The sequence below is a fragment of the Dipodomys ordii genome, unplaced genomic scaffold (genome assembly GCF_000151885.1).
Source record: "Dipodomys ordii isolate 6190 unplaced genomic scaffold, Dord_2.0 Scaffold33, whole genome shotgun sequence".
In the NCBI taxonomy this organism is placed as follows: domain Eukaryota; kingdom Metazoa; phylum Chordata; class Mammalia; order Rodentia; family Heteromyidae; genus Dipodomys; species Dipodomys ordii.
In genome coordinates this window covers 3,095,747-3,120,911 of record NW_012267249.1, presented here as the reverse complement: position 1 = coordinate 3,120,911, position 25,165 = coordinate 3,095,747, and the positions used below count along the sequence as shown (strand labels likewise).

Below are 25,165 nucleotides of genomic sequence, written 5' to 3'. Positions count from 1 at the left end.
TTTATTATTATAAAATTAAGTGTTATTCTCAATTGAGCCATGAGGTACACTGTGATAACTTTTCTTTTACTGGATATTTTTGTTTTCAGTGAACTTTTACTGCTTTCTTTGTAATATGTTTTTCTTTGTACTTTCTTATTAATTTTATTAACATTAAACTCTCTTCCTACTGTGCATAACTCTTTCTGTTCAAGTACAGTATATATTAGCCCCATATCAAACTGTAGAAGAATAATCTCTTTGGAGGCCTTTTGAGTTTCTTTAGATCCTTTTCACCTTCATTGCCTGGCCCAAGTTTAGCTGCTTACCGCACAACAGGCCAATTAAGTCTGGAGACAAGGTGTTGAGGCAGAAAAGGTGACTTTATTCAAAAGGCCAGCTAGATGAGAAGTAGGAGCTTCTTATCACAAAACCCATCTTGCTGGGAAGTTGTTCAGGATTGGTTTTTCTAGGTAGTTGCTGGATGTTTCCAGATTGGTTGGGTACCTTCTCGAAGTGGGTGGGCCAAGTGATTTACATCTGATCCTTTATTGTCTGAGATGCTTCTGAGTTCTACACAAAGATTTTTTTTTTTTTTGTCAGTCGTGGGACTTGAACTCTGGGCTTGGGCACTGTCCCTCAGCTCTTCAGCTCAAGGCGAGTGCTCTTCCACTTGAGCCACAGCACAACTTCCGGTTTTCAAGTGGTTTATTGGAGATAAGAGTCTCACAGACTTTCCTGCCCAAGCTGGCTTTGAACAGCGATCCTCAGACCTCAGCCTCCTGAGTAGCTAGGATTACAGGCGTGAGCCACCGGCGCCTGGCTACACAAAGATTTTTATTTCCTCAGGATATCCTTGTCACTGAATAGTTTACCCATGTGCAGTTCCTGGCATATTACACAATGGACAGGCTGGAGCTGGAAGCTGCCCTGAGGCCTCTTGCTTATTGCCAGACATCATGACAACATCCTTAATGCTTAGCTTCAATCTCTCTTTTTGGTTAGATTCTTAGTTTGATTATCCCCATGTCTTTATTTTATCAAATAAAGCTTTCTTAGAATTGCATCCTTAATTTTGTATGGCACCTTGTTTTGTTCCCTTTGAATCCTTTCTCTATCCACCACCTCCCCATTCCAAGATTTTTACCTTAGGTTTATGTTGACTTCTCACATTAGACACTTTCATTTATAATTTTTTCTTAAATTATTTACCCAGAGAGTTTCCCCTCTTCCTTTGTCTTTGCTGACTCATTCTAACATAACTGTTACCCAGATGTCATTCCTCAAATATCCATATCCCTCTTTTTTCTTATTCCTATTCTTTGTCATTTTGTTAACTTTCTCTGAACTTTCTTCTTTATCTTCCAAACTTTGTATTGAGGTTTTTGCTCCTTCCAGCTTACTTTTAAAATTGTTATTTTTTATCCCAGGGGCATTTTCTAAAATGTATTTAGTAGAAACACCAGTCCCGAAAAATGCTGTGCATAAAGAATTCTTACAAACATATAGGGAGTTTAGTCACATTTGTAAAGGTATGTATGTATGTTTATACTAATCCATCAATGCTTAGAGACTTATCTCTTTCATGATCTCTCAATTTTGAATAGATTTTTTTTAATTTTTTGTTGTTGTTGGTCGTGGGGCTTGAACTCTGGGCCTAGGCACTGTCCCTCAGCTCTTCAGCTCAAGGCTAGCACTCTACCACTTGAGCCACAGCGCCACTTCCAGCTTTTTCTGCTTATGTGGTGCTGAGGAATTGAACCTTATGCATGCAAGACAAGCACTCTACCACTGAGCCACCTTCCCAACCACTGAATAGATTATTTTTTAGAAAGGTTTGAGGTTCACAGAAAAACTGAGTAGAAGGTACAAATATTTCCTCTATACTCCCTGCCCCCCATGTATGCAGAGCATCCCTCATCATCAACATCACCCCTGCCCCTGAGAGCTACATATGTTACAATTGATTAACTTATTTGACATTATTAAATATTTCCAAAGCCCATAGTTTGTATTAAGGCTTCCTCTTGAGGTTTTATATTCTGTGGGTCTTGACAGATGTATAATGACATGTACCAACCATAGTATCATACTCATTGCCCAAAAAAGCCATCTCGGCATCTCCCCTAACATCTGGAAATCAATGATTATTTTCTTTCTCCATTGTTTTGCCTTTTCCAGAATGTCATGTAGTTGGAGCCATATAGTACATAGACTTTTCAGATCAGTTACTTTCATTTAGTAATAACCTTTATGTTTCTCCTTTGCTTTTTTTAGGGTAGGGATAAGGATCAAACTTGGGACTTTGTACATGGTAGACAAGTACTCTACTACTGCCCTACATCTTTAGCCCCCCTCCCATGTTTGTTTATGGCTTGATAGCACATTCTATAAACATCCGTGTGCAGGTTGTTTTAATCAAACTTCTCTAATGACTCATCACAGTGGCTTTATCTGCATTTTTTTGCTTTAGTTATTTATCAAATAGGATCTTGCACATTTTGCCCAGATCTACCTCCAACCACAATCCTCCTACCTATGCCTCCAAATAGTGGGATTTACAGTTGTGATCTTCATGTCCAGCTTCTTAATTAAGATGCAGTCTTGTTCACTTTTTGTCTGGGCTGGCTTCACACTGCAATCCTCCCAGTCTCTCTCTTCAGTAGCTGGGATTATGAACAGCACACCCAGCCCCTTGGAGTTTTAAGAGAAGGGGGCATTTTTCCTGGATAGACCTAACATTTTACATATTTTGGATAGCAGTTTGCTATCAGCTAGGTCTTTTAAAAATATTTTCTTCCAAGCTGTAGCTTCTTACTTTAATAGCTCCTTTTGCAGAGAATTTTTTTTTCACTTTATTCAAGTCCAGCTTCTCGGTTATTTCTTCCACTAATTATGCTTTGAGTGTTGTATCTACAATGTCATTGCCATACTCAAAGTTATCTAAATTTCTGCCTATATTGTTTTCTAATTGTAAAGTTTTGCATTTTACATTTAAGCCTATTGTCCATTTTGGGATTGTTTTATTTTGATTGGGGTTTTTGTCTTGTTTTTGTGTCAGTTCTGGGACTTGAACTCGGGGCCTGGGTCTTGTCCCTCAGTTTTTGTGGGGATTTTATTGCTTTTTTTTTTCTCTACCACTTGAACAACAGCTTCACTAATGGATATTTGGTGGTTAATTGGTGATAAGAATCTCAAGGACTTTCCTGCCCAGTCTGGCTTTGAACTTTTATCCTCAGATCTCTGCCTCCTGAATAGCTAGAATTACAGGTGTGAGCCACACACACCCAGAATGTTATCCATTTTCAATTAATTATTTCAAGAGTATAACATCTATGACTAGATGTTTTGCTGTTGCTGTTTGGCTTTGTTTGGGGAAGGGAATCATGACTATCTAGTATCACAAATTGTTGAAAAGATTGCTTTTTACATTGCATTGTCTTTGTTCTTTCGTATTTTTGTGGGTTTATTTTTGGGTGTTGTATTCTGTTCCATGGATCTAATTGTCTATTCTGTTGCTAAATATTACTTGGTTGAATAGTTTTATAGTAAGTCTTGAGGTCAGGTGGTGTCAGTCCCCCATCCTTGTGATCCTTCAACTCTGTATTAGTTATGCTGGACTTTTGCCTCTTCATGTAAAGTTTAAATTCAATTGTGATTACCACAAAATGACTTTCTGGGATTTTGATTAGAATTGTGTTTAATCTCTAAATCAAGCTGGGAAGAACTGATACCTTGACAATATTGAGTCTTCCTCTTCATGCTGTCCATTTATTTAGTTCTTTTCCTATTTATCAGTTTTGTACTTTCCTCATATAAGTCATACAAGTGTATTTTGGTAGGTTTTTGTTGTTGTTTTTGTTTTTTTGTCGGTCATGGGGCTTGAACTCTGGGCCTGGGCGCTCTCCCTCAGCCCACTTCAGCTCAAGGCAAGTGCTCTACCGCTTGAGCCACAGAGCCACTTCACGTTTACTGGTGGTTTGTTGGAGATAAGAGTCTCATGGACTTTTCCTGCCTGGGCTGGCTTTGAACCTCAATCCTCAGATCTCAGCCTCCTAAGTAGCTAGGATTACAGCTTGAGCCACTGGTGCCCAGCTTATTTTGGAAGTTTTATACCTACATATGTATGTTTTTATTGAATTGTAAATGGTATTGCTTTTTTTTGTCAGTTGTTGGACCTGAACTCTGTTCCTGGGCACTATCCCTCAGCTCTTCAGCTCAAGGCTTGTGCTCTACCACTTGAGCCACAGCACCACTTTTGGCTTTTTCTGGTTATGTGGTGCTGAGGAATGAACCCAGGGCCTCAAGCATGCAAGGAAAGCACTCTACCACTGAGCTACCTTCCCAACCCAGTATTGCATTTTTAAACTCATAATTTTTTATATCATGAAAGTAATTGACTCTATGTATATTAGCTTTATTTTCTGCAACCTTGTTATACTTGCTTATTAGTTCTAGAGGTATTTTTGTCAGTTCATTCAGATTCTCTGCATAATCATATCATCTATGAACAAAGAAAAGTTTCATTTTTCTTTTCGAGTATGTATATCTTTTATTTATTTTTATTGTCCTATCTTAGCCGAGACTTCCAGGACGATGCTGAAAAGGGGACAGAAATATATCTTACAATCTCATTTCTCTGACAGACCTAAGATTGTTGGTTTTTCAGTTTGTTCTGGGTTTTTCTTGTTAGGATGAAGTGGTGCTTTCCATCCTACTTATGTGACAGATCCTCTCAAGTTTTTTTAACGATTCCAATTCTAATTTAATGGAGGCAATAGAAAATCAAAACATTGTAATATATTTTAGATATCTTTATGACATTAATATTGGAAAGATTTGTTAAAACAAGACAGTAACCATAAAAGATAAAATATAAGAGAAATACATTCTACTAGTTAAAGTTAAGACATGGCACAGTTGGGGTAGCTCCATTGAGACAGATGATTGTTTATTCACATAGCTAACAAAGCTGTTACTTTTTTTCCACACAGACTTCTCCAAAATGTAGCTTGGGCTGACTCATACCATAGGTTCTAAAAGCAAGTGTTTTCAAGATACAGTAGAGGCTACCATTTTCTTAATGCCTAAGCCCCAAACTTCCTATTGTCCCAAGCTTCCATCACATCATTTCTACCATATTCTATTGATCAGTCAGTCACACAGCCCAGATTAATGAGGAGGGGTTCCTGTATGCACTGTATGCATAAACATTTTAGCTTATCACTTACCTTACATTTAATCACAGGATATGTCAAGGCAGGTGATGCTTCTATTATTTTCTTTGGGAAACTTAACTATTTCATTGAGTCATCTGACACGTTTACTATTTTCATGTCCTATAAGCAAAAGTCTCATCAAATTGATAGGCATTTCCTAGCAAATGTCTCCTCTCCTTATCTTCCAATAGATTTTCCATATTTTCCTTTAAACACTCAATGACAGCCTCTTGGAGAACCATTAGGCTTCCATCAAAACCTTTCAAAGAAGCAGGAGTTATATATCTATCTTTTCATAGCCACTTATCACTTTTCATTATTCACCTTATTTCTCTGAGTTTTCAGTGATTTCAGTAGAATAATTGAATTGCCTGACATGGAAATCCTAACTAGTTCTTAACAGACTTCAACTAATCTTTTTTTAGATCCACTTTACAATCAACTCTAGAGGCACCTATTTCCTATTTTGCCTACACTTCTCATAAAGTAGGAGATGAAACACTTACCATTCTCTATTCCTGCTTTAGAGATTCCAGCTTTTCTGAGTCTGATAATTCAGTTGCTACTTTTCCAGTGTGCTGTCCAATTTCAGAATTTTATTGCTTGCTCTTGTTATCTGGCTTAATAGCTTCAGAAAAAAACAACTAAATGTACATATTAAATTTATCTTGATTGTAGTTTTCATTTCTTTGCTTTTTCTCCTATTTCCTTCTCCATTCCACCTGTCTGCTTTCTATTTTCTATTTTCTTCTCTCCAGGTTGCTTTTCCTCAAATTACAGCTATGAAAGTGGTGATTACTCAGAGAACATTTAGTTTGTTTAACTCCCTTATCTTACATATGGTGAACCTGACAGACAAAAAGAATTGTAGACCAACCACCCACAGCCCACATAGCCACTGCCCTGATCTTTGGGCCCTCCTACCCCTTCAGTAAATGCAAGAAAGAAAGAATTCCCATTAGTAGAGGCCTGAAAGCAGACCAAGGGAGAAGAAACATCTCCACTAAGAACTGCCTGAATCTCTTGTGCTCCTACCCCTTGACCCCACAGGGCTGCAATCAGGAGGGTACCCAGCTGCCTAGACAGGAGAACTGGTCAAATAAAAGAACAAAGATATGAGACTATTTTCTCTCTTTTTTTTCTGTTTTTTTTTCTACAGTCTTTGAGCCTGAGTGTTGATGTAGACAATAACAAAAGAACTCTTAAGTCTTAACAGAAAGCAAAGGCAAGTGACTAATGATGTGATTATTCTAAGCCTGGTGTCAGGCATACAAATACACAAGTGCACTCTTGTTAATATTGCTGTTGCCCCAGGTCTTTGCATATATAAGGTGAGAGGCACCAAAAACATGTGAGGTAACCAAATATAGAAAATGGAAGCACATACACCTGGGACCTTGTTTAGATGATCTTTTCAGAGCTCAGAAAACAAAGTTCTGGTCTGAGCTGCTGTCCCAGCAGACTGTTCCAGAGCCCTTTGTCATGGAACTTGAATTGGAGGCAACCGAGCTCAGTCTTTTCTAGACACCTGTACCCTACCCTTTATCCCCACAGCATTAAAGCAACTTAGCTACTGGGAATTCCCATGAAGGCCAGAGCCCAGAGTGTAGTAGGTTAAAGAGGACTATCTTCTAACGTCTCTACCCCAAGCACTCTTGGACTATCTTCTAACTCTCTGATTCTACAAGGTTTCTTGTCTTCTATAGTTTGTGTGTACTTGAACAAGAATGGCAGCACAGGCCCCCACTTAGATAAGAAGAAGATCCAGCAACTCCCTGACCATTTTGGGCCAGCCCGTGCCTCAGTAGTATTGCAGCAGGCTGTGCAGGCTTGCATCGACTGTGCTTATCACCAGAAAACCGTCTTCAGCTTCCTCAAACAGGGCCACGGCGGCGAGGTCATCTCAGGTAAGTACCTTTGTGTTGGTATGGATTCCTGGCTAGAAGGGCAGGTCTTCTCTACTAGCTAATTTTTGATAAAATGTTCTGGTTCTTATTTTACACCTATAGGCACTGGAGAAATGTGAAAGTATTCTATTCCTTAGGTCCTCATTTTCAACCTCCAAGTTCCCTGAGCCTTATATATACCTTTGCCAAGAATATCAAGCAGACTCTGCCCCTCCTGTCTTTTTTTTTCTATTGGTGGGTCATGAGGCTTGAACTCAGGGCCTACATACTGTCCCTGAGCTCTTTTGCTCAAGGCTAGTGCTCTTCCACTTTGAGCCATATCATCACTTCCAGTTTTTGAGTGGTTAATTGGAGAGTCTCTCCGGGACTTTTCTTCCCAGGCTGGTTTCAGACTACAATCCTCAAATCTCAGCCTCCTGAATAACTAGGTTACAGTCATGAGCCACCAGCACCTAACCCCATTCTAGAGGAAGAAACCAGAGCAGCTGTGTGGTGGTGGCGAGATTTTCTCTAGACAGTTACAGTCTCCCACTGGCTTTAGAGAACTTCTGAACTCTTTTCTCGTTCTTTTGACTCCTTAGCATTCCTTAGCACCAAGTCCCACACAAGGAAGCTGAATCTCAGATCAGAGAAGAAGCATTCCCTTTTTCTTTCCTGCTGTGAAAACTTGAACAGCATAGTGATTTTAGCTCTTTCTGAAAATATTCACTTTCCATTTTTATGTCACTTTTCCTAAGCCCCAAATCCTATTCTTTTACCCATAAAATCTCTAAAGGCAGAAAGGAAACCCAGTTGACATGGGAGATCCTACAAATAACCAAACCGTTCCTCGTTAAGGAACACTTATTCATTCTTTACTGAATGTCAGAGCAATAACCAGCCAGACACTGGTGGGAAAGAGGGAAGAGCAGAAATAATAGGTTTACAACTGTATCAGTTAAAAAAAATAATCTAGCCAGGCACCAGTGGCTTATGCCTGTAATCCTAGTTACTCAGGAGGCTGAGATCTGAGGATCATGGTTCAAAATCAGCCCGGGAAGGAAAGTCCATGAAATTCTTTTTTTTTGGGTCCAGTCGTGGGGCCTGAACTCTGGGCTTGGGTGCTGTCCCTCAGCTCTTTAGCTCAAGGCTAACGCTTTACCACTTGAGCCACAGCGCCACTTCCGGTTTTTTTCTTTTTGCTTATATGGTGCTGAGGAATCAAACCCAGGGCCTCATGCATGCAAGGCAAACACTCTATCACTGAGCCACCTTCCCAGTCCCACCATGAAACTCTTATCTCCAATAAACCACCAAAAAGCCAGAAGTGGCACTATAGCTCAAGTGGTAGAGTTCTATCCTTGAGCTGAAGAGCTGAGGGACAGTGCTCAGGCCAGAGTTCAAGCCCCATGACCAACAAAAAAAAAAAAATCTAAACAGAAAACTGTGAGAAATATTATAATAGAGAAATGGTGGGGAACTGAGGCAGATTTAAGGAGTAATTGGCTGTATATGGAGGATGTAGCAGACAAAGAGAATTATGACAGAAGGCTAGCAACTGAGTAAGCCTATATCCCTTTTGAGATCCAGGCTTGGACTCTCCTTTGCAACAGTATTCAGGGACTGGGCTTTGTTTACTATCCCTAGTTGCTTTCACCTCTACCTCTGCCCCAGGATATCTCCTCTGCCTCAAAACTCGTTCCTGAGAGTGACCTTTCTCACCTTTTTGCTTTTTTATTTATTTTAATAGAAATAGGAAATAAAATAAAATGAAGCATAAAACATTTCTAAACGTTGCCAGAATTCTAATTCTAGTACATACGTGTGTGTGTGTGTGTGTGTGTGTGTCTGTGTGTGTAAAGTTGTGAGTAGTGTACCCAAACTATTTTGCTGGCAATAGCTTTGTTTTCCTCTTCATTTCTTGATCAGTTCTTGTGAAAACAGCACCCTAAATGAGCATAGTTCCTGGAAGAAGCCCAGCCAAGTGATGGAACAGATAGAATTATGTTCACAGTTGTTTTCACAAGTTGAGTGAAATCATTCCAAAGCCCTGAAGGCACAGCAGACCTGGCCTGGCCACTCCCATTATTGCATGCCCTTTGGAGTTGGAGGCAAAAATCAAAACCCTCAAGGGAGGGAGGGTACTCCAGGGAGGTAGCCAGCCTGAGTGTTCATTGCCTTTGTGTGACCAGGTAAGCGCTTTGACCAACAGCAGGCTGTGCTCCTTCTGCCCTGTGTTGCACTTTGCTATGCTGACTGCTGACATGCATGGCTCTGTTTACTGAACTCCACAGCCGTGTTTGACCGAGAACAGCATACTCTCAACCTCCCAGCAGTCAACAGCGTCACCTACGTCCTCCGCTTCCTGGAGAAGCTCTGCCACAATCTTCGGAGTGACAATCTGTTTGGCAACCAGCCTTTTACGCAGACTCACTTATCTCTCGCTGCCACAGAGTACAGCCACAGCCACGACAGGTACCTACCAGGTAGGAGCTGGGACGGGGCCTAAACTCAGATGGGGATAGGACTGGTAGCAGTACCTGCCGGGACTCAGGGCCAGCCCTCAGGCCTGTCAGTCTGACGGAAATCTGTTTTTTCTGTCCCTTACCTTTGCCACATCTGCAACGCCTCTGAGACTTTTTGGTCTCCTGTTATCTTTACTGGCTTTAGGATTTCATTGTCTTATCTATTGGATTATTCTTCTTTCCAGTTGACCCTTATCTTTAGAAACTGGCTTATGATTCCCTTCTGAGCTTCAAGTCACATGTGGAGCCCCCCATGAAGTCACAGTATATTTCCCAGTGTGAAGCTGGTGCCAGAGGCCTAATATAGCCTCTCCCTTGCCAGCAGGAAGGTTTAGTTTTAGGCTAGAGATTGAGAAACTTACTCCCTAGTGATTGGCCATCTGTTCTTTCCTTTGGCATATAGCCCTAATTCTTCCAGCATTGCCAGTCTAGCAAGTCAATTCAAGTTCCTGCTGTTTCCAACTAGGCTGGAAAATATCTTTGTTAGTTAACATACCAGACCCACAATGGGAAAGCGGATGCCACGTGGCTGAGTCAGTGACTAAGCACTTCCGAGAGAGCTTAAAGAGTGAATGGAGCTCGGCATCTCTAATCTGGAGTACAGGACACAGAAGAGAAGGAGGGAAGGAAAGCTTGGCCCTAAATATAGTGAGGTAGGTTGCTATTGAGAGGGAGGGCTGGCTCTTTAAAGAGACCTGTGAGCTGTGGCCTGAGTAGAGGAGCAGAAAAGAGGTACTGTCAGCCTGGGCCTGCACTGTCTGCATGGGAGACCATGCATCTGAAGTGTGCCACTGCAACTTACACAAGGTTTACACCCATGCTCCCTTCTCTGTCATCTGTTATCATAGTCTGCATGGAATCGCTTCCAATTAAGGTGCCACTTCTGCAGAATGGGCTCAGAATGATGACTATTCACCCATTTCCCTTCTCCCTTGCCTCTTCTGTACTTCTGTACCCAATTAAGCATTGCTGTGTGACTTGTGGATGGAGGAAAGAAAGATAGATGAATTCCACATACTCTGGGGCGGTGGGGGGGGGGGTCAGGCCATGTGGTCCCTACAACTGTACCCATGTACTCTCCTGGCTGGAATTCTCTAAAATACTTTCTATCAGTATCAGAACATCTGAGAACAGACCTGCAGAACAGACCTGGACATGGTGTGATTGGTATAGATAAAAGCAAGTTGTTAAATATTTCTGGCCATTGGAATTTGGGAACTCTGAGCTAGAATTCAAGAATAAAAATTTAGGCCTACTTGGGATTCTGAAAGCCATGATACATTAGAGGGAGTGGCATGTCCATGAGGGCAGCTGTTAATTAGAGATTTCTTAGAGAAATAGGAACTTGCATTTCATTGTTTATTTTCTCAGTGCTGGGGTTTGAATTCTGCTTGCTAAGCAAGTACTCTACCCTGGAGAAACTTAGAATTTTTTTTTTCTTTTTCAATCCTGTTTGAATCCAGCCCACATGCTATGCCAGACTACAATGCAGTGCATGAACTAGTTAGCTTCAGTATCACTTTCTCTCCTTTTTAACCACCAAGACCAGTGTTCAGATCCAATGGGAAATGGAAGAATGTTCAGAATTTTAATTTAGTACTGGAATAGAGAAAACATATAGCAGCATTCAGTGATTGATCAGCACCTGGGCATCATAGGCCTGCAATCATGAAACTAGTTTGGAATTTGAGGCATCACTTTTTCTGGAAATTCTGTTCCAGTTTATATCTCTGTGATTCACACAGCTTCTGCCAGATTCTTCCTGCCTCACCCACTAAGAAAAGACAAAGTATAGTGGTATCACTTTCTGTCTCTGGCTTCCACCATTCCTTGTTCCCATTTCCAGACAGATTGTTCCAATTTCAAGTCCTACTCTGCTCTGAAAACTTGGTTTTTCATGGTCAGCACACAGTATATTGATCTGCTCCCATAATGTCTTCTATTTACTTCCCAGAATATGTTTTAACTGTGCCCAGACAAGCCAGAGACTTGCCTGGACTTCTGACTACTCTCTACTTCATACTTTTCTTTCCTGCCCACTTACTTGTCTACTGCCTGGTTTACTGACCCTTTGCCTCTGATATTTTGTCAGCTCCTATGTTTTTCTGCTTGCTTCCTTACCTGACTTCTGCTAATGAGCTCCATCTATTCAATAGCTGTCTTTCACCTTCTGCTTTGGATCTGATATTTACCACTCGTGCGCATATGCCTGGTTACATACTCCTAATAGTCTAACATCCATAGGTACTGCTTCTTTTGTTTAGGTGCTTCCTGGAGCCTTCTTCCCTCCCTCCTGCCTTGTAAGACACTACCCTACACCTACAGCTATCACTCGTCTGTCCACATGCACTTGATAATATGACACATAGCCACCAGAAGTTCAGATAGATATTATCTTGACCTAAGTGGAAGCTTAACTTTTTTCATTGTTTCATTATGAAAGCTTTCAAACCTACAGAAAAAGATGCAAAAAAAAAAGTTCAGTGAGCAACTATGTACCCTTTACCTAGATTTATCACTTATTAGTGTATATGACTTGTACAAAAGATTATGCCATATTTTACATATGCATATAATAGACATTAACCCCTTCTATTGCTCTCTTTTCATCCTCTTTCCCCACTACTTTTCAAAAGCTTTCAGTGGGTTTCTTTATGCCATCTTCATACATAGATACAATGTGTTTCAGTATTGTTTACCTTCCTTCATTCTCTTTTCCTCTCACCCTTTCTTTGGTCCCCCTTCAGCCAGTCTTATAATTACAGTCATGCTTTATAAATTTATATGTACATATATTCATAAATACATATTAATATATTAGGGACAGATTCTTTGAATGAAAGAAAACACATGAACTTTATTTTTCTGAACCTAGATTACTTAGCTTAACATTATGATCTCATTATACAAATGACATAATTTCATTTTTTACTGTGTGTGTGTGTGTGTGTGTGTGCAGGCACATACACACACACACACACACATGCATGCTACTACTAGAGATTGTACTCAGGGGCTTGTGATCTCACTTAGCTTTTTTGCTCAAGGCTGATGCTCTCCCATTTGAGCCACACCTCCAATTTTAGCTTTTTGGTTAATTGTAGATAAGAGACTCACAGACTTTTGTGCCCAGGCTGGCTTCAAACCATAATCCTCAAATCTCAACCTCCTGAATAGCTAGGATTACAAATGTGAGCCACCAGTGCCCAGCTAATTCCATTCTTTTTTTATGGCTGCATAATAATTCCGTTGTGCATGTATACATTGACTTTATACATTCATCAACTGACTAGACTGATTACATAGCTTGGTTATTGTGAGTAGTGCTGCACTAAACGTAAGTGTGCACTTTTTTTTTCTTTTAAAACTTTTTATTTTTTTTTAAATTTTATTTTATTTTATTTGTGAACATACTGTACAGAGGGGTTACAATTACATGGGCAGGATAATGCGTACATTTCTTACCAAGCATTGCAGCCTCCTCCTTTAAGTGTGTACTTTTTTGCAATAGTTCTTTATCTTTCTAAGTACATATACATACATTTGTATCTGTATATTTCATATACATATTTGTACTGGGTTTTTGTTTATTTACTGAGCTGAGAGTTAACTGCAGATGAAAATGTATCTTTAACTACTTCTGTGTTTAGCTCTTAAAAATAAGGAGCACAAAACTCCAGTGTAATAGTTGTACATGGCTGTGAGCCTAGCATTCAGAGGCAGAGGACTACATATTGAAACCCAGGGTAAATTATATATTGAAACCTTTTCTCAAACACTCCCCTAAGCTAAAAAAAAAAAAAGGAATAAGGGCACAATACTATTATTATACTTAAGAACCTTGACATAAATAAAATAATAGTGACTGATATATAGTCTGTATCAGAATTTCCCTCAGTTGTCCCAATAATGTCCTCTTATAGAGCTGTTTCATTTTTTCTAATCCAGGAAGAAAGTATTGTCTGCTGCATTTCATTGTCTCATCTCTTTATCTTCCTTGATCTAAAACAGTTCTCTAGGCTGGGTGCTGGTGACTCACACCTGAATCCTAGCTAGTCAAGAAGTTGAGATCTGAGGATCATGGTTCAAGCCAATCCAGGCTAGAAAGTTTATAAGACTCTTATCTCCAGTTAATCACCAAGCTGAAAATAGAGCTGTGGCTCAAGCAGTAGGGAGCTCACCTTGAGCTCAAAAGCTCAAGGACAGCACTCAGGCCCTGAGTTCAAGCCTCGGGATCAGCACAAAAGAAAACAAAAAGTTCCCCAGTCTTTTCCATCTTCCATCATATGCACTGGTATTTTGAAGGCTCCAGCCTAACTGTTTTGATTTAGATCACCCTGCCACTTCTATACTAGCCTCTAGGAAGACAAACAGCACAGTCTCAGTCTCTGTATCCAAAGAACTGAAATGGGGAGAGATATGTGAACATGTATGCTAGGTTAAGCTGGGCCCAGTGACTATTAATTTTAACTATAACTGAAATCTTTCACCCATTAACCTCTACCTCTGTTGTTCTGAGATTTTTCTGGATTCCTCTCTGCAAGTGATTCACTTGTTCTAGAACAATGAGTTCCTTTTGCTTTTCTTTCTAACTTCTAGAAGTGGTTCTCCTGCCAAAATCTCAAGACACACAGAGATAAACATCAAATAAGAACTGTGAAGTCTTTTAGGGTACCCCTTATCACCACAGGTTTTCTCATACGTTTTCTCAGACATTTTAGGTGATTCTTGTATTCATAGTTAATTGAAGCACATAATTACATATGACACATAATTACTTCCCTCCTAACTGGACTCTTCTTCATACCAGCTTATACATCATGTTGTCAGGGAGACCTTCAGTTGTCCATATTTAAGAAGAGACTCCTGATACTGTCTTCTGAAAATTGTGTTTCTTTCCTTCATAAGATTTACAATGTTCCAGTTTTTAATCATCCTCTCCATTTAACTGTGTCAGGAGGAGAGAGACAATCTCCTAGGATTTTTGTTGTTGTTGTTGTTTTGCCATTCTCACTATCACTTGAAGTCACATGGTAAACAGATGTATTATCTTTAAGTAGTTATACAAAGGGGTTTCAATCCAACATGTCAATCTGTGAGTGCAATTGCATCTTGACCAATGTTCCCCTTTTCATCATTCTTCCCCATCCCAACCCTACCTATCCCCATATGCTAAGCCTTTAAATAGTATTTCCTGGATGAGAGAGCATCAGACGATGTGGAACATATGTTCAGATAAAGATGTTCTTCAACACGGGAGTATCTGCAGTATGCACAAAGACTAACTATCCTAGTGCCAGGAGTTTCCTAGGTGGGAAGAGTGGGGTGACTCAGATCAAGATGCTTTGTACACACAAATAGACACGTTAAATTGAAACAACTAAAGATTCTTTTTTAATTCTTAAAATTCACAATTCTGACTTCATGTTTACTTAGTTCACACTCAGGACTAAGCTTGGTTGTAAGCATAGAATCCATGAAACTCTAAAGTAAAAGTGCTTTTGAAATGATCTAGCAGTTATCTGACCTCTGCTTTGAGATTCCCAATGACATATTGCTCTCTTTTGGCTTATAGCACTTAATTTTATTGTTAAGACAGTTCTGATGGCTAACATGTCTTTTTTTACCTGAAATATGCCTTCTTATAACTCCTAGTATCTGCATTCCTACAGAACAAATCAAAATCTCTAGTCCTCTTTCCTTCCTAGGCTGCCCTTAAGGTATTTGTCTCCCATGACTTTCCTCCACTTTTTTTTTCCTTTTTTCCTTTGCCACGATCTCAATACTCCTTACCATCATGTTGGCCTACCTTCCACTAGGAATATTAGTCTCTCAAGTCTGCTTTGCAGTGGGATTCTCTGAGAACAGCTGTTTCTTACTATTAACAGGGCAGTGCTTTCCTGCTTACATACTTAGCAGAGTGGAAGCACAGTATTCAACTTTGAGCAACACTCAGTCACTATACTGGTTTCTGCCTGTTTTCATCCATGACCTGGATGTGGAAACATCAATGTAGAATTCCCTTTTCAAAGATCTTTATGGCCATTCACTTCTAATATTTATAGATCCATTGGAAGGCTTCCAACAGGCTTCCCATGGTTTAATGAGTAAATTGAGGTTTTTTGAGAATTCTCTGATGCATGCCAGAGCCAAATTCTAGCCTGCTTTCCATGCCCAACTCTCCCCAGCATTTATTCCCAGCTTCTTTGGAATGTTTGTATAGAACAAGGTAATTACAAATAGAGGGGTAGATCCTTTACAGACATTTCTTTAACTAGGCATCAAGAAGCACTTTTTTTGTTTGTCATAGGGCTTGAACTCAAGGCCTGTGTGCTGTTCCTGAACTTTTTTCTCAAGGCTAGTACTCCACCACTTGAGCCACAGCTCCACTTCCATTATTCTGATGGTTAGTTGGAGATGAGCCTCATGGAATTACCTGGCTATGCTCGCTTTGAGCTTCAATCTTCAGATCTCAGCCTCCTGAATAGCTAGGATTACAGGCATGAGCCACCAGCAGCTGGCGGAAGAAGCATTTCTAATATGTTCTACTGGTTGATGAAAAATGTCTGGTTGATGAAAGTGTCTACTTCTAAAAGGCCCTCATCTGGGCAATGATTCCTTCTCCACCAGCTAGCATCTTGCAACTAAGGCAATCTCTTCTACTCTAGAGTCACTCCAGTTTTTTTCTTAATTTTCCTCATTATGATAAAGCCTAGAACATCCAGACCTGGAAAAACGCTGTGACTATCCAGTGTAAGAAGTTTCTAAAGAAACATAAATCCAGAGTCCGGGGGGTGGGGGGGAACAAATCTGAACTTGGTAAAGTCACCTAGTAAAAGCCAGAGCCATGACTGATATACAGGCCTCTAGAGCAAGGCTTTCTTAACTGCCTCTTGCTTCACTCAGAATGCATCTGGGAATCAGCATTCTAGTAGGCCTTCCATCCTGCTCTAATCCTGGTTTTATTGTTTTCCAGGTGAAACCTTTGACCTGAGGAATAGTCTGGCACGATCCTTGGAGCCACACTCAGACTCAATGGATTCTACTTTGAATCCCACCAACCTTGTCCGTACCTCCTCAAATCTTCGAGCACCTGGGTATGGACCCTTAATTCCCTCCTGTGGCCTCCCACCAAGTACCACCTCCGCTGTGCGCAGGCTATGTTCCAGGGGTAAGCTGACCCAGAGTTCTGGCCCCCTGCCATCCCTTCCTTTTTCCTTCTGTTCTCTCAAAGCTCTAGGAGGCCAGGGGAACTTAGCTCTGATGTTTCTTTGCATACTGTGCCTGACCAGGAGTAAATGGGAGCTCCAGAATTAGCTTGAGAATAACAAACTAAGAGCCAGATATCAGAAGCCAAAAGAGACAAGGAAGGATTCATTCCTTCATTCAACTATTTATTGAAACACCAAGTATATTTGGCTTAGTAACATAAAAATCATTTTTCCTTAATGACTTATAGCGGGGAAAAAAACCTTAAAAAGACAATTGTGAAAAGTTCAATACAAAAACATGGATTATATGAAACTTCAGGAAGGGATAGCCAACTTTCAAGAGATACTTCCTTGAGGAGAGACGCCTTTTCTGAAACTCGATGAATGACTATATCTGGTGGGAAAAGAGTGAAAGTTTTCCAGGAAGAAGGGACTCAAGAACTACTCCTGTGGTACCAGAACTGCAAGCAGTTTGGTATGGTTAAAGCAAAATGGCATAACAGGACTTCACAGAAAATCCTAGAAATCCCAGAGTTCATAATCATGGAAAACCTTAAATTTCATGCTAAACAATTTGGAGTTGATCTTGCAGGCAATGGGAAGCTACCAGAGGCTTTTAATTAGAAGCAAGGCATAAACATGTTTGTGTTTTGTGTAGACCACTAACTTCTAGTTTGAGCATAGACTTTAGGAGGAACAAAACTAGTAAGGCCAGAAATGATAAAGGCCTAAATTAGGGAAATGGTAAAAGTTGTGGGGAAGAGAAGATAGATTTAATAACTTCTTTCAAGGCAAATTAGATCTGAAGATTGTCAGAGGCCATGTTTGGAGATTGTTTGGCCTCTTTACAAGAGCTATGGTGGTTTCTTTCCTTTTCTTCCTCTTCTTCCTCTTTCTCCTCTTTCCCCACCCCCAATTCCAGCCTCAATATTCCTTTCTTGACATTTGGGTAAGTTATCTCACCTCTCAGGTCTTCTCCAGATGGAAAACGTCCCTCATGTGAAAATTGGAAATGCTGATACCAACCTGATCTTTCCACAGGAGTGTTAAAAGGCTCAAATGAAAGAAGGGATGTGGAATCGTTTTGGAAATTAAGTCATTCCCCAGGTAGGCAGGGCATCATTGTGATTGTCATCTTCTACAAGGCTTTTTCTGATAGAGTGCTTTGTGCCAGATCTTCTGTTATGACACTGGCCGCAGAAGGTACTGTGGTCTCCTAGTCTCCTTTGAAGCACATTGAGTCTTTCTGCCAGATCACAATATAATCTCTTTAATCTGAACAACCTCTAAGAAACTGATTGGCCCTGAATTATTCGTCTTAAAAAATTCAGAGGTTTGCATCTGCCCTCTTTCTTATTCAATTAATCCAGGAATTAAGCACATTTTTTGTAGTCTAGTCTTTTATAGAGGTACCTCACCTGCCTTAGTCACTCTCAGATGAAAGAATTTGCTTCCTTTTTGTTAGTTATACACATAGGTGGGAGGAAGGCCATAAGAGGACCTGCTCCGAAAATACACTAATTAGCCAAGCTCTTGTGGCTCATGCCTAAAAGCTGAGCTACTCAAGAAACTGAGGGGCTCGGGCTGGGAAGGTGGCTCAGTGGTAGAGCGCTTGCCTTGCATGCCTGAGGCCCTGGGTTCGATTCCTCAGCACCACATAAGCAAAAAGAAAAAACCCAGAAGTGGCACTGTGGCTCAAGTGGTCAAGCGCTAGCCTTGAGCTGAAGAGCTAAAGGACAGCACCCAGGCCCAGAGTTCAGGCCCCACAACCAGACCAAAAAAAAAAGAAACTGAGGGGCTGGGAATATGGCTTAGTGGTACAGTGCTGCCTAGCATGCATGAAACCCTGGGTTCGGTTTCTCAGTACCACATAAACAGAAAAGGCCAGGGGTGGCACTATGGCTCAAGTGGCAGAGTGCTAGACTTGAGCAAAAGAAGTTCAGGGATTGTCCCAAGTCCTGAGTTTAAGCCCCAGGACTTGCCAAAAAAAGAAAAGAGAAGAAACTGAGATCCACATAATTGGATTTGAAGTCAGCCTCATGCAGACAAGTCCATGGGACTTCATCTCCAAGTGATAGAGCACAAGCCAAGCAAGTGAGAGGTCCCAATTCAAACCCCATTACTGCCAAAAATGAGTAAGAATGACAAGCTGGAAGTGGTACTGTGGCTCAAGTGGTAGAGCGCTAGCCTTGAGCAGAAGAGCTGAGGGACAGCACCAAGTCCAGAGTTCAGGCCCCACGACAACCCCCTCCCCCCCGCCAAAAAAGAAACGGTTGTTTGTAGAAATGGGAATAGGAAAATATGGAATGGGGCAAGGACAACAGTTTATTTCCTTCCTAGTAAGTCACTTCCCCTCTGAGCCTTCCATCCTTCCACTTCAAAGGTGGTGATAGCCAGGCACTGGTAGCTCACGCCTGTAATCCTAGTTACTCAGGGAGCTGAGATCTGAGGATCGCTGTTCAAAGCCAGCCCAGGCAGGAAAGTCCATGAGACTCTTATCTCCAATTAACCACCAGAAAACCGAAAGTGGCACTGTGGCTCAAGTGGTAGAGCTGCCTTGAGCTGAAGAGCTGAGGGACAGCACCTAAGGCCCAGAGTTCAAGCCCCATGACCAGCAACAACAACAACAAAAAAGATGGTGATAGCTCCTGCAAGAGTTGTCTTAAAAGCCACATGCTCTGACAGTGGTAGGCATTTCTTTATAATTTATAGAATACTGTTTATATTTTGAACCACTGTTCCCTATTGCCACCACAGTTGTCTCTTGCTTAGTATCCTTTTCAATGGTTCACTTCCCTTTCTACCCCCTTAAGTCTGAGAGTGAGGCATGTCATTGTAAATTTGTCACTCCTCTGCTGCTCACCTACCTATCACTAAGAAAAGTCAGTGGTATACAAGACCCTCTATTATCCACACCACTACATCACCTCTCTCTCAGTATACACAAGCATGCCGCTCAATGCCATTGCATGCCATTTTCTCCCTCATTCCCTGTCTCCAGCATGCTGACCTTCCTGCTAACTTTAAACATGCCAATCATTCTTCTGCCTCAGGCTTTTGCTCATATTGTCCTTTTAGGGATACCTCTCCTTACCATCATCTAAATTGTGGCCTCTCCTAGCATCTTATTCTAATGGAAGTAGGCTGGTAGAGAAACACAAAAATATAATAATATTGCATATGTGAATTGGCTTAGCCAATTTGGGCTTTTTGAGCTATTATAACAAAACTTAGTTATAAACTAATTGTCTTATCAACAAATTTATTTCTCCCATTCTAGAGGCTGGAAAGTCCAAGATAAAGGTATAACAGACCGTGTCTGATGAGGACCTACTCCTTGGTTGATGGGGGCTCTCTTATAGCTATAACCTTACATAGCCTAAGGCATGGGGGGACCTGTCAGTCCTGTTTTATTTTTTTTTAAGTATGAATCCCTCTTCAGATTCTACCAAAAGGTCCCAGCTCATAATATTATCACCTTAGGGATTAGAGTTTCAACACAGAAGTTTGGAGGGAACACAGATACTCAATTGATAGCATGTTTCTGTGTAATCCTATTATGTATATATGTGTGTGTGTGTATACATATATATATATGTATGTATAATGTCATTTGTATCTGTATATGTGATTCGTAGCCCTTAATTAGAGAAGTTAATCAGATGGTACAAGAAGGACACATTCCTGCATATACTTTGTCTCCTCTGCTCTCCAAAGTCTCTGCAGGTGGTGTCTCTCAGCATCACAGTGGACATTTAGAGCAGAGAGAAGTGACTGCTGGCTCAGAGCCCCCTTCAACTTCATATCTACTAGAACCTCTAAAAGCATTGCAATGTCTATGCTTCTAATAACATCTCCGGGTGCTGATAATAAGATATTGACACATGCATGGCAGGAATTCATGCCTCAACAGCCTAATGGAAAAGATAAAAATACACAAGTAACTGAATACTTAAGCATTTAACAAATGTACGTGAACATCTACTGTGGCAAAATGGACTCTTCTATGTGTTAGGGACATAAAAAGGAACAATGTAGAGCTTCCATTCTATAGAGAGGAGACAGATAATAAACAGGTGCATAAAATTATCCTGGTGGAGAGAGGTACTGGATTGTGAATGATGGTGGAAAATTGTGCTTTTACCAGATCAGGGAAGACTTCTATGAAATTGATACTTGAGAAAACACCCAAATATTAAGTCAGGAACAAAAAGATCTGAACAAAAGTCATCCCGAACAAGTCACAAAATAAGAGTATGACCTGTGACGAAGCAGAAAGAAGACTGGGGTGGGGGGACGGGGCAGAGAGTGCAGTGTGGGAAGCAAGACAAAAGGAGGAGGGCAGTGATAGAGAGCCTGAGAGCCACTGGTTAGCATAGTAGGGAACTCAGATTCCTTTTTATAGGATTGACTTAATGTACTGCTTTCTAAAGAATCATCTGGCTCTGTATAGAGAATAGAATACTAGTATGGTGGAATGGAACACTGCAGAATTAGCAAAGACGAGGTAAAATGCTTTGAGAGACCACTTTTTTCAGGATTTGATTAGAAAAGCTCTATAATAGAGCTGGTCCTTGAAGCAAAAACATGCTTAGGTAAGATGGTGTTTGCCTGAAGAAAAGGAGAAATTGAAAGAAAAGGAAACATTTCAGGCAGAGGAAATAAACATTCAAAGGATCAGGATGGGGCTGGGAACGTGGCTCAGTGGTAGAGCGCTTGCCTTGCATGCCTGAGGCCCTGGGTTCGATTCCTCAGCACCACATAAGCAAAAAGAAAAAAGCTGGAAGTGGCGCTGTGACTCAAGTGGTAGAGCACTAGCCTTGAGCTGAAGAGCTAAGGGACAGCACCCAGCCCAGCGTTCAGGCCCCACAACCGGACCCCCAAAAAAAAAAGGATCAGGATGTTCCAAATGCAGAGATCCCAGATCCCACAAGGGAAATGGGAAAAGGTACATTTGAATCAAGACTGAAATAACAGCTATCAACAGAGCATTCAGTTGACGTTGAGATTGTTTGCTCCCTTAGTATATGACATTGAAATGAGAACCTGCAGGCCCCTTCCTAAGCTGCTGCCTGGTTCTCCCATTTATTAGTATTTCTCTCCCCTTTGCTGTGAGTTTTCAACCACAGGACTTTCATTCTCTCCTTAGCCAGGTTTATAGACTTGCTATTCCTTCTGTTCTGAATACTGTATCCTGAGGATAGCTTCTCACCTTCCAGATCCCTTTGTAAAACACCATCTTCATCAGATTATTTTCTGGGCCTTTACCTAACGTGACTGTCCTTTGCTTGCTTTAGGACTTTTACCCATCATAGGCTGACTTGACCCATTTACTTACCCATTTATTGTCCCTTCCCTCTTGACAGCAGGATCTGCTTTAGTTTAACTGTCCTCAAAAAAGCCTGAGACAAGGGTTTGGGACAAGTCTTTTGTGTTCAAATATAGAACCCCTTTAAGTCTTACAGGCTTAGAAGAGAACTCAAAGTATTATCTATTACGTTTCCCTCTAGACCCCAAGAATTTGGCTCTGACATCACTTGGCTACCAGGGTCTCTAGAAATGATCCCCCAAACCCTAATTTCTCCTACTGAACTCAAATGATCCCCTGTCATCATTGATACCTCAAAAATTTATGGCCTCTGATTCAAGCTGAATCTTACCTCAATGGAAAATTCCTCCATTTCTAATGCTAAGACCTACCCTGCAGAACAAGGATTTGAGTTTCCCTTTGTGGAAATTTCACTCCCAGTCGTCTACTGGTGTTTGAGCACTGCTGTGAGCATTACCTGTAGGGCCCCTTATGTGCCAGGGAGTAGTGGGGACAGGCCAGCCAGTCTGTGTCTGTGATGTAATGCCCTCCTGTACTGCAGGCTCCGGCCGATACCTGGAAAGCCGAGACACTTCCCGACTGAGTGACCAGGACCCTTCCTTGTGGACAGTGGAGGACGTGATGCAGTTTGTCCGGGAAGCCGACCCTCAGCTTGGACCTCATGCTGAGCTCTTTCGAAAACATGTAGGTGACCCTGCCCAGCCTCTCCATTTGCTGAGTTTTGCTACTACAATTTGTTTGGCTCTAAAAGGTTGTCATAGACTATCCCAGATCCCTTGAAGCAGACTGCAGTGAACGCTATAAAATATAGAACCTTGGGCCTCAAACAGACTTCAGTGTTTATCTCAATGTTTTAGCTCAGGCTATTTGGCCACATCCCCACTGGGTATATGGCCTGGAGCTCAATTCCTGGCACAGGTATCTGCCTCTTTTCCCAAGAGTGTTTGTTTGCATGCTGTCTTGGCATGGGAATCTGGGGCCTCAGCCCAAGTTAAAGGATCCTTTTCAAGTGGTACCCATATTCGCTCTGACTTGGTTGTCTATCATTGCTTGCTCTTTTGTGAATTTACAGCATCTCTTCAAGGGGGTATTTGGTCCTGTGGCCAGACATTGCTCATGACCACTCTGATCTGGCCACACTCTTGCTATGGACTCCATCTTGTATCCCCAGTCAGCTACAGCTTGATGCTAATTTTTCCTGTGGACACTCAGAGGTCTGCTGCCTGGCACTGGTTATATAAACATTTAGTGCAGGGTGGGCTTGCAGGGGCTTCAGAGCAGGCCAAAAAGTTCACAGATGCCCACTGAGTGCTGCTTTGGGCCCAGCTTACACAGAAGGGTCTCTACTGTTCTGGAGAAGTGCTGAATCACAGAACTGCAGCTAACGGTTAAAGTCAATACCAGCTGTATGGGTTCATTGACTGGGAGGCTTATAGGAAAGATGGAGTTGAGCTGGTCTTAGAAGCTTAGAGGTAGGGATACAGACCCCTGGGCAGGCAGCAAAGAAAAGAACATGGTATGAGCTGTGTGAAAAGCCCAACCTGCTGCATTCAGCAGTGCATTTCATGAAGGATGCTTCCACGTACCAGCATCCTGACTGCATTCCATTTGGTTGCCACTTCCCGGGGGCCTTTAGCCAGAACCTGAGATGATTAAGCCAACCAGGCCTCTGATTATGCTTCAAACTCCGTGTCTACCCTCCATTCCCACTTCCAGGAGATCGATGGCAAGGCTCTTCTCCTGCTGCGCAGTGACATGATGATGAAGTACATGGGCCTGAAGCTGGGACCTGCGCTCAAACTCTCCTTCCACATTGACCGGCTGAAGCAGGGCAAGTTCTGAACAGGAGCCACACCTAGACAACTGATCAGTTGGGCAAAAGAGGCATTCTTTCCAGAAAGGAGGCTACCAACCTACTCCTAGGTGCCTAGGTGGGGTTCTGGGTCACCTTATGACTTGATGAGGCTGGGGAGCCACCACTGCTACCCATTCCTGCCACGATACCTCCTTCCATGAAGGATGGGGGATGGGAAAGTATGGGCACAGGGCCAGAGCTGCTCTTCCTCAGCCCTCCGTGGCACCCAGGTCCCCTCTACTTATTTCTCAATCCTGGCCAACTCTCACTAGGAGTATAGACTGAGCATTTTGTAAGTGATGGAGATAAAGGCCAATCCTGGGGCCTTAGAAGGCCCTCATATCTGGGCCCCTCACCACTTCCTGGGCTTAGTATGACATCCTATGGTCCCAATTCCTGCCTTCTCACCAGATCCACAGACTCCAAATTCATGGTGCAAACCTCTACCTTTTTTAAAAAAGATGTTTTCTTATTGCTAATTTATTATTCTGGCACTTAGGCAAACCCCTCTGGTTATTGCTTATCTTGCACCAGACACTGAATTTGGAGAAGAGGATGCCCCCTGCTTGGCCTCAGAGAGGTCCTCTCCAGTATCTGTCGCCCCTTTTCAGAGAACACTGCACTAGGGTATAGTTTCCTTGGAGCTGTTTGTTGTGTTTGGGAAGGAGAGAGTCTTATATCCCCACCACCACTAGGCCCTTTGTAGCCCCAGGCCCATCTGTGAGATGGGAGTTCCACACTGTCTCCTTGCCCTTACCAGAATTGCTGCCGAAGGACCTAATGCCTCTAGGCCAAGAAGGCCCTGGGGTAGAAGAAGGGAGGGCCTCCAGCCTGGAGTAGTTCTGCCCTTCCACTCACTCTCCCGTGCTTCCTTGTAAGCAAAGTAGCAGCACTGCTGCTCACGCTGCCATCTGGACTATTTTATGTCTATTTGTTTATAAATAAAAACCAATATAGATGCCAGTGTCTTTTTAACCAGTTGACAGCTCCAATCACTGTGCACTCAGTGAGCAGGCCATTCCCCTTCTCTTGGTCTTGGTTTTCTCAGAGGATCCCTAAAAGTTCTCCTATTCCAGCAGCCCTATGGAACAGGTTATCTTTAATGTCCTGAGGCCAGTACCCCTTAGGCTCCTAAGGGAACATCATGAATCCAGGATCTAC

At 41.8% G+C, this 25,165-nt stretch overlaps 1 protein-coding gene across 1 annotated transcript in view; it reads left to right on the top strand.

The window, feature by feature from the left end:
* Scmh1 (sex comb on midleg homolog 1 (Drosophila)) overlaps nt 1-24,962 on the top strand; it is an 85,190-nt gene extending 60,228 nt beyond the window's left edge. The window contains exons 9-14 of the mRNA XM_013017027.1: nt 6,905-7,105; nt 9,379-9,570; nt 16,586-16,780; nt 17,862-17,927; nt 22,691-22,833; nt 23,866-24,962. Of these exons, the coding sequence (XP_012872481.1) occupies nt 6,905-7,105; nt 9,379-9,570; nt 16,586-16,780; nt 17,862-17,927; nt 22,691-22,833; nt 23,866-23,991 (923 nt within the window). The 3' untranslated portion in view covers nt 23,992-24,962. The remainder of the gene's footprint in view (nt 1-6,904; nt 7,106-9,378; nt 9,571-16,585; nt 16,781-17,861; nt 17,928-22,690; nt 22,834-23,865) is intronic.
* Nucleotides 24,963-25,165: the final 203 nt, after the last annotated feature.